A 10,421-nucleotide genomic window follows, 5' to 3' on the forward strand; every position below is an offset into this window, starting at 1 on the left:
AACTAATGGACCAACGTTCGTACAGAATGCTCAATACATGTGGGAATATAGAGCAAATACGAAATTAACAAATGAACCAAATTTTTATATATCTCATCTAGAAATTGAAGGATATCCTAAGCAACGACGAAATGAAAGCAAAGACTTATCTTAGTGCGGATAATTTGTTTGCATAATTATTTAATAAACCATTTATAAATGTACATTTTACTGTATTAATCGATAAATGCACAATCCATCACGCCGATTGTTCGGTAATATTAATGTAAAAGGAACGTTGGTACATACGTCATAACAAACAAATGCTCCAAGTTTCATAAAGATATTAAGCAACAGCTAAAAGAACATAAGAACCAAGTTTTATAAAGATCATTTAATACATGTATGGTGATATGGAGCAAGGATGTTTTCGAATGTTTTGCTTATGTTTCATGATTTCATGAAGATCAACAAAAACGTAGGATATATACACAAAGTTTAATCAACTCAACTAATGAAGGAGATTTGAAGAAAATACTAAATGAATACATAAACTTAGTTTCATTTTAAAGATTATTTAACAAACGTATGAGATATGTAACAAAAACGAAAATGAACAGAAGAACCAAGATTTATAAACATTATTTAATACATACAATTAGTATAATAATTCTGTAAATTCTTATATAAGTGTTTTTGCCTTTTCAATTCCTATTTCGAAGACAACTTTTAAAATGCACAGCGTTTTCCTTGGTTAATGTTTGTGTGCTCATGGTATTATGTAAACGAAATATCCTAGTAAGATACGCACTTTATGTCCTGTATTACTCAAGTCTCTATCAAGAGGCACTCCATAAAACAGCAGCATCGCATATCTCGCAAAAACAAGGCTGTCTTCGAGTCTGCATTCACGTGTGGTTTCGGAAATCACAGCTATGAACAAAAACAGCAACACAGTTCTCACACCTGTATGGCTTCTCTCGTGTGAGAATTCTCATGAGGTGTAGTAGATCTACGAAAACGCAGCAACACATTATCACACCTTGGTGGCTCCTCTCCGCGTGTGATAAGCACATACAATATACCAGTAGCACCACATGTCTAACACTTGTATGACTTCTCTCCTGTGTGAATTTTCATGTGGCGATGCAATTGAGATATTCGAGAAAAAGCAGCACCACATGCATCACACTGGTATGGCTTCTCTCCGGTATGAATTCTCATATGACCCTGCAAAGTTGATCTTTGAGAAAAGGCAGCACCACATGTATCACACTGGTATGCACTTTTTTCTGTGTGAATTCTCATGTGGCGATTCAAAGTTGATCTTCGGGAAAAAGTAGCAGAACATGTGTCACACTTGTATGGCATTTCTCCTGTGTGAATTCTAATGTGATTGTGCAAATTTGAGCTATGAGAAAAGGTAGCACCACATGTATCACACCTGTATGGCTTCTCTCCTGTGTGAAATCTCATGTGGCGATGCAAAGATGGTCTTCGGGAAAAAGCAGCAGAACATGTGTCGCACTTGTATGGTATTTCTCCTGTGTGAATTCTAATGTGACTGTTCAAATTTGAGCTATGAGAAAAGGTAGCACCACATGTATCACACTTGTATGGCTTCTCTCCGGTATGTATTCTAATGTGGCCCTGCAAATGTGATCTGTGAGAAAATGTAGCATCACATGTATCACACTGGTATGGCTTTTCGCCGGTATGAATTCTTATGTGGTCCTTCAATGTTGTTTTTTGAGAAAAGGCAGCAGAACATGTATCACACTGGTATGGTTTCTCGCCAGTGTGAGTTATTATGTGATCCCGCAAATTTGATTTTTGAGAAAAAGCAGCACCACATGTATCACACTGGTATGGTTTCTCACCGGTATGAACTTTAATGTGCTTCTTCAAGCTTGATCTGTGAGATAAAGTAGCACCACATATCTCACACTTGTACGGCATTTCTTCCGTGTGAATTCTCATGTGCAACTGAGGTCTTCTAGAAGTAGAATCAGCACCACTTAGTACACATTTGTGTGAATTGTATCCTGTGTAAATCGTTATGTGTTTTCTCACCGACACCATCGGCAACAGATGTCCAGCATTCCTCCCGTTGCTTTCTCTATGCGTGTTTTCAAATCTGCTGAAAAACACATGAATTATTAGAATCAAAGACACAATCCAGTCTTGAATATTAAATCAGACATAATGTGGTATTTAAACCAATCTCATTTTATAAAACTAATACACTATACACAAGCTAGTACAAACTAGTCTCAAAATGTTAAATCTGGTATTAACCGGTCTCACAATTATAAAGCAGTCTAGAAATTACATTGTTGTTTCGAGCCTCACAAAAAGTATTCTAGCACACCGGATAGGCATTTCCGGTGAATTTAGCCGTGCTGGAAAACTCCATCTGGCATCCCCCCATGCCAGATGAGTCACGCGCTGTGGCGTAATAATTTCAATTTCTTTTATAATACACTTTATGTAATCATAATTATGAGATTTCAATAGATGAGTTCGATTAACATTAACATTACAAAAATATTCCTTAAAAACAAAACAAAATAACCCTTAAAAGACGTGATATCGAAGGAACTTATTGACGTATGCGGTGAATACAAATTACTGTGCGTCATGATGTCAGTAAACATCATCGCACGCGCTTTTTGGTGAAATGTACAAAAACGCGCTTTCTGATGTATTTTCTTCACCTCGGGCACTCTGCGTAGCCGGTAACTCGGCAAGCCTCGTTACCTGGCAACGCAGGTGCCCTCGGGTCGGATTTTTCTATCCGGAACGGGAACACATGACAGATATTATTAAACCAGAATGCGTTATTAAAACAGGTCTTAAATATATTGCACCAGACATAATCTTGTAAAAACCAGGCTACATCAATCCAGACATTTGTTATTTAACAGTCTTACAAAACAAGACACAATCTGGCAAATATTTCACGAAATTACATCAGAAATGATCTGATACCAACCTGTATTACAAGTTTAATAAAATCTGGTACACACATTCTTTCAACATTTAAACGGACATAATTTGGTAATCAAGTTACAAGAAACTTTATTTCAAGTCGTTGTATGAAAAAAAGAAGTATTAGCTTAATGCGCTATTTTTCGATAAGAATAACAAATATGCATACATTGTAACATATGAAAACGTAAAAATGAGCTGGTGACCTTAAAAATAAAAGCATGAAGTTTTAAAAGTTTTAAAAATGTATAACATTGAAACGAACTTTACAAAGGGCGTTTCTATAATTGCGCACTACTACCAATAACATTAGCAAATTATTTCGTGTTAACCACGGTGTTTAACAAGTTATCTATTAACAATTTAACAGATTTATACATTACCTGAATCTTGAATGCATTTTAGGCACAACGAAACTAATCTTGTTAACCCGTAAGTGTGTTACTTACTAAGAAAAATTCGCATCATTACTAGAAACAAGTTACCGATGCCAACATATATTAACAGATAAGTGGTTACACACATCTTACCTAGTTTATCAGTTATATATAGTGTTATTCATACAGTGGATTTAGCAAACCCTAACCAGTTAAACAGTTATTCTCCCACCTCAGATAAATAGATCCAATAATTTAACCATGCTAGAAATTCCTTTCTTGCCCACGGGCGAAGATAAAATGCCGTATGGAACTCCTTTTTAATGGTCATCGCATTGTAACTACCTCCCTTGTTTCAGATTGTCGCCTGTAGCATCATGGAAACCGTGTCTTGTGGCAATGTTTCACAGGCTAATTAATTATTTCTCGCTTCAAATGTATCAATAAAACAGTTTTTATGCACCTTTCAAGAAATAATGCTTCTCTCTCCTTAGAAATATTTAAAGACTGATTTGACTATTAACTAAATCTGAATGACTGCGCGCATATCCATGACAACCACGATTTATCGCATATCCATACGCAATTATTTTTCACTAAGCACAAAATAGTTCCAGAAACAACACAATTTTTCTTAATTTTGTTTAACCGAGGTGGGAGAAAAATATGCCATATTTGCTCGTGAAAGATAGGTTCATCCCAACCCTCGCGCAGGTTTTTTTTTTGTGGAAACTCGGTAAACCTCATTTCTTTAAAACACCCTCCGCTCGGGTCAGAATGAATCTATCTTACACTCTCAGCCATGGAAGATACTTATATTGTTGTATATCAAAAAAGGGTAACAGGTGGCAGTTATGGATACTTTCAAGCCAATAAAGTGTTATGATAATCATCTTAACGTAAACGTTTCGCGAAATGTAGTAGATAGCTACAAGATCACCAGGAGTATTCAAACTCAAATACCAAAAGCTGGCATCCATTAACAAATGGTTATATTTGATCATTTTTGAAGACCTTTTGAATTTTCCTTTCAACGATATTTTCACTATAAATGTCACACAGGCGACAGCCATTCGTTATATGCAATTTCACTGCTTGGTTGAATCTATATCTTGAAAATACATCCATGTATCACTAGAACTGTAAGCCAAAGGCTAACGAATACCCCCCAACCCTTCCCTGTCTAGGTTGTTTGCCCTGGCCTTAGTTATGGTATCATTAGAAAGCACAAGGCAATACATTTGCACAAAATCACATATACAAAGGTTCACATCATGGTCATGGATAGCTGAAAGTTTGAGAAAAATATATTGAAAAATGACAAAGGAGTAGGCCACCAAAGCGAATATTGTAACAAATTTAAGGCCTGTATGCACCTAACTTCAGGACTTTTGATGGTCTTTTTAAAGACAAAATCAATTAAAGGTCTTTTTAAGGCCATGCAAACATTCTGATTAATACAGGTGCACCAAATCACATATTCAACAGTTCATATCATGGTCATTGACATCTGAAAGTTTGAAAAAGATTTATAGAAAAAATGAGAAAAAATGACCAAGGATTAGGCTAGACAAAGCTGTATAATTTTTGCCTATTTTAACTTATTCAGGGGCCATAATTGGAGACATGATCATGTGATTCCAACCACAATCACAGGGGCAAATGTTCTCACCATGGCTAAAAGTTTGAAAAAGATTCATTCAAAAATGACGAAGGAGTAGGACGAACAAAACTAATTTTACCCAATTTAACTCATTAAGGGGCCACAACTCCACTCAGGATCATGTGACTCCCACCAAATTCATGGAGGCAAAGGTTTACATCATGGCCATTAATATTTGAAAGTTTGAAAAAGATTTGCTCAATAGCTTCAAAGAAGAATCCTGGACAAAGCTAATTTTGCCCAATTTAACTCATTAAGGGGCCACAACTCCACTCAGGATCATGCGACTCTGACCAAATCCACGGAGGGACAGGTTTACATCATGGTCATTAATATTTGAAAGTTTGAAAAAGATTTGTTCAATAACGACAAAGATGAATCCCGGACAAAAAAACGGACGGACAGACGGACAGACGGACAGACAGACAGACGGACAGACGGACAACTCGATTCCAGTATACCCCCCCCCCAAACTTTGTTTTGGGGGGTATAAAAATGATACTTCCAGGTGAAAAACGGTATTTGAAATGTCTCTGAGTGTATGTTTTCCACACAATCCAAAATGATTGTTATGAATTGGCGCAGTTAAATTGTTGCATGGAACAAAATGTTTTTATAAAATTATATTAAAATAGGAAAAATAAGACACATCAGGAAAAGGTTGTCTTTGTTTATTAGTGAAATTTTTATTGTTTCAAATTTTTATTTTTATTTTATCAAGTTATGAGCAACATTGATCGAAAGAAAAAAGTATGTAAATGCATGTCCTTGTGATTCATTTTTAACCATGTTCTAAAATGCACTAGCATATTTGTAAAAAAGAAATGCTCAAAAACTTTAAATTACTACTTTAAAATTAGCCACTATTATTGCAGTAATGAAATAAAATGGTTTCACAAGATTGTCCAAGGTAATATATAAAGATTTTGTCCTTCTATGAACTTGAAGATGGTAAAGTCTGTAGTGTCCGCCACGGGTCTGATTTTACTACACCGCATTTTTTAGAGACATGCTATTTTAATGTTAAAATGACTTGACAATATGTTTTCATTTTATTTTGGTTTTCAGTTGATTATTGACTCCATAGTATCTGAATAAATATGTCCGCAACACTGAAATGTCCGCAACGACGCAAACTTGATTTTTTTAATTTCACAGTAAAAACAACATTCATGGCTTTGTTCATTATGCCATCAATGAATAATCTATAGTAGAAATAGGAGGGAGGGAGGGAAGGAGAGGGAGAGGGAGAGGGAGAAGGAGAGAGAGAGAGAGAGAGAGAGAGAGAGAGAGAGAGAGAGAGAGAGAATGTCATTTTTCTGTTATAACTCTTACATCAGTGACGTCTCCAAACAAGTTAAAAGTTGCGAACACTACAAAACTCATCAAGGATATGGCGCTTTTCGAATGAAATTATTTTTAAGCGCCGTAATGGACAAGAAACCATGACCAGGTTATGAGCGCTCTAGAACGCAGAGACAAGTTAAATTTAAACAAAAGGATCTGTGAAGGTGAAAAAGAAAGGGAGAGATTATGAAAGAGGTTGGCACGTTCTTAACTTAAAGAACATTTAAGAAAGAAAATATGTATAAAAGCTTCAGAAAGAGGTCAGAGCTAAAAAGGACAGGAAGTCAGAAAATAAAGGATCAAAAGAGACAGAAACAAAGGAGTGGCCAATAAAGAGAATGGTCAAAACATGAGCTGCTTTTATGAAAACTACAGAAACAAGCTTAGTAGCCAAAAAATTAAACATGATCTCATTTTAATGACACAGGACAAACGCCAAAGACATAGAACACAACTAGAGGGCCCTGAAGGCCCTGTATTACTCACCTGATCCAATTCAAGTGTGTAATAAGTGTTTTCAGGGCAAGGGCAATTGTGACAGAGGAGGGAATAAGTGTTTTTCAGGGCAATGGAAAGTGCAACGAGAGGGGACTTAATTAAAACATGATTAGGACTTACCTGAAGATCATCAAGAATAACATTCTGATCAAGTTTCATGAACAAATGGTCATAAATGTGGCCTCTAGAATTTTAACATGCTTTTCCTATTATTTGACCTGGTGACCTAGTTTTTAACCGCACATGCCCTAGATTCAAACATAGAGCTAATTAACATAAAAATTCTGACTTAGTTTCATGAACATACAGCCATTAATGTGAACTGTAGAGTGCTAACAAGCTTTTCCTGTGATTTGACTTGGTGACCTATTTTTTGACTGCACATGGCCCAGATTTCATCTGGACTTAAAGATCATTAATAAAAAACATTCTGACCAACTTTCATGAAGATACAGCCATAAATGTGATCTCTAGAGTGTTAACAAGCATTTCCTTCTATTTGACCTGGTAACCTAGTTTTTGACCAAACATGACCCAGATTCGAAACTGACCTAGAGATTAATAATATTAACATTCTGACCAAGTTTCCTGAAGATACAGTAATAAATGTGACCTCTATAGTGTTAACAAACGTTTCCTCTAATTTGACCTGGTGACCTAGTTTTTAAACCCAGTTGACCCAATATCGAACTCGTCCAAGATTTTATTGAGGGTAACATCGTGCTCAGGTGAGATCAAAAGGATAGATAAGACACAGTAGGAAAAGGCCGACGTTGTCAAATTGACAAGTGAAATTGTCATGATTTTAAATATATTTTATACTTTATTAAATTTCATCAAATACATTTTTCATTTTAACTCATGTTCTAATAATGCACTGGCATTTTTGTTAAACATAACTGCTAAACAAACGTTGATTAAGTACTTAAAAAAATAAGTCACCAGTTTTGTAGTAATGAAATAAAATGGTTTCAAAAGATGGTATAAGAAAATGAACAACTGTTGTTTTCAACAATCTCGAATAAAGTAATAACAAAAGTTGAATCTAAAGGTGTTTCTTAAACATGTGTTTTTCTGATGTTTGTCATAGTCTCGTTTAAAATAGGACTTCTTTTATTTTTTCTATGCATATTTAACTTAAATAAGGGTGTTTATCATGGATTGTAAGGTACCGCCTTGGAAAGGTCAGTAAAGTGTAAATATATTGGAAGTGTAAACCAGTTTGTTTACAAAATCTCACTCCACATACAATCCAAATACCACAAAATGCAAAAGCAGTGTAGATACGTGCATAACCATCACTCCTGTCTCAACAATCCTGAATAAAGAATGAACGTAAAAAGTAAAATAACATCACAGTATGCATTGTCAAAGGAAGAAAGCAAATTAAAGAGGTGCATTGTTGTGAACACGGAACAGAACAGAACAGAACAGATCATAATATTTATTAGACTTAGCTTATCCAATATCGTCATAATAACACATATATACATACAAAACACATATATCAGTAATTTTGTTGTTACCATTCTTACATTTTGCCATGAAAGAGTAAGCATTGTCAAGATTTCGTTTATATTTAAAAGAAAACATTACTTTTGTTAATTGTATTCATTTACGTTATCAACATTTATCAAATTGGGAAAACATATGAATGTGCAGTTTTTCGCAAGGGGGAAACAGCCTTTAGAAGGCAGTTAAATGCACAAACAATATCAATCTCTCTCTCTCTCTCTCTCTCTCTCTCTATAAATAATATATATATATATATATATATATATATATATATATATATATATATATATATATATATATATATATTTATATAGATGGCATGCAAGAATTTTAAAACAAAGCATATTCTACGATAAATTCATTTGATTTTATTGTTTATGGGATATAAATAGTGAGAATGATTTTATATTATATCAAATATTTTTAATTGATATTACATACAATCTGACATTAGTTTAGATTGATCAAACAGTAATCACGTATTGGTTATGTATAACCACATATGACTACGTTTAATGGGTAATAAAAGTGTATTTGAAAGTGCAGGGAAAGGACAAGGAAATGATGCAAACATGTACCAAAATATCAAAACATATAGGGAAAATACAACCAGCACAATATGAGTTTCTACCCTATTAGAATAAGATAGAAAACATATAAATTATATCAACGAATCACGAAGTTTGAACGCCTTATCACAATACATTGCTAATTTTCTAATGAGTTTATTTATTGCTTCTTTGCATCAATAAAATATATTTCATCAAACTAATATGAGTATAAAAATACTAGGGCATACATTGGGAATATATTGGCGTCTAATGTCTGCAAACACAGGGCATTTTGAACAAAATGTTATTCGTCCTCAATATCATTTAAAATACACAATGTACATTTTCTTTCATGTCTAGGAATTTTATTACGTCGACTTATTTCAACATTATATTTAATTTACGAGGAGACAAACGTAATTTAGTCAGAATATCTCTATATTTTGTATTTTCTACCCGACTGAGATACGCTGATTGTCCAAAACCAGTTTTAATTTCACAGAATATATCTAGAGCAGATGATAAATCTAACCCAAAGCTCCAATTACTGTTATAAATATATCGAATTCTTCTCTGAAGAACAGGCACAAAACATTCTCACGAAATCTTGACACCCAGTTCTTGGAGGACACATTGGTATCTTCATTAATTTGAGCCAGTAATATATCATTTAAGATACAGTTTTCTTGCTTAACGGAGTAGAGCTTTAAAAAAATGGCTATTATAGAGTAAAGCAGAGTCAAACATTATAGTAGAAAATAATCCGGGCCAGATGCTTACCTTTCTTTTTATTTTAAATAATGGCAAAATTATAACTAAGGGACACTACTTCGGCTGAGCAATATTGTATTACCAAATATTCTGTCCCTTAGTTTGGTGATTTTATTTTTCAGTTGATGTTTGTGTGCGTGTGTGTGTGCGTGCGTGCGTGTGTGCGTGTGTGTGTGTGTGTCAAACAATACGTAAATTAATGTCTATATAAGTTATTAAGGTACATGACCACGTTACTCCGAAAAATATGAATGTCGGCCGATTTCAATGAAACTTGGAACAAACAATCGTCAATGACTCTACTTTAACGAGGTGTATCTTTTTTTTTTAAATCCCGTCTTTTGTTGATTTACAGCGCCACCTTGTGGACACGTGCTATTTGGTGCTAACTTTGATAAAACCGTAAAAATTGTACGGCTTTTTTTTACAAAAAAAAAATCGGAATATAATTTATTGTACGATGAAAAAATAATCCTATAATTTTAGTATAAGTATTTAAGAAAAAAATAATTAATTTTAAGTTTTATGACCAAAAGGCTTTAATAAGAAATCGCCAAAAACAGATACCCATCGGTGAATTTGACGTATTTATCTCGAAAACGAACTCGGGTAGGGTATGTTTTTATTTAATCATAGGAAACGGAACGGAATAATGTTTAAATATGTAAAATAAAAAAAATGACGGTGAGGTTAATTGCTAAAAGATATAAGTAACCTAAGCAAATTGAC

General features: G+C 34.2%; 1 protein-coding gene across 1 annotated transcript; it reads right to left on the reverse strand.

Annotated features, from left to right (window-relative positions):
• Positions 1-688: 688 nt before the first annotated feature.
• Positions 689-9,716, reverse strand: LOC128222096 (zinc finger protein 83-like). The gene is made up of 2 exons (XM_052930939.1): positions 9,702-9,716; positions 689-2,119 (listed from the first exon to the last, which is right to left on the reverse strand). Exon 2 carries the CDS (start codon positions 2,059-2,061, stop codon positions 1,081-1,083), a length of 981 nt encoding a protein of 326 aa, XP_052786899.1. The 5' UTR covers positions 2,062-2,119; positions 9,702-9,716; the 3' UTR covers positions 689-1,080.
• Between the last annotated feature and the right edge of the window lie 705 nt (positions 9,717-10,421).

The sequence above is a fragment of the Mya arenaria genome, chromosome 16 (genome assembly GCF_026914265.1).
Source record: "Mya arenaria isolate MELC-2E11 chromosome 16, ASM2691426v1".
Classification (NCBI taxonomy): domain Eukaryota; kingdom Metazoa; phylum Mollusca; class Bivalvia; order Myida; family Myidae; genus Mya; species Mya arenaria.

Bases quoted from the DNA above. Each gene is read 5' to 3' on its own strand.
- LOC128222096 (XM_052930939.1), bottom strand. From the start codon at position 2,061: ATGGTGTCGGTGAGAAAACACATAACGATTTACACAGGATACAATTCA.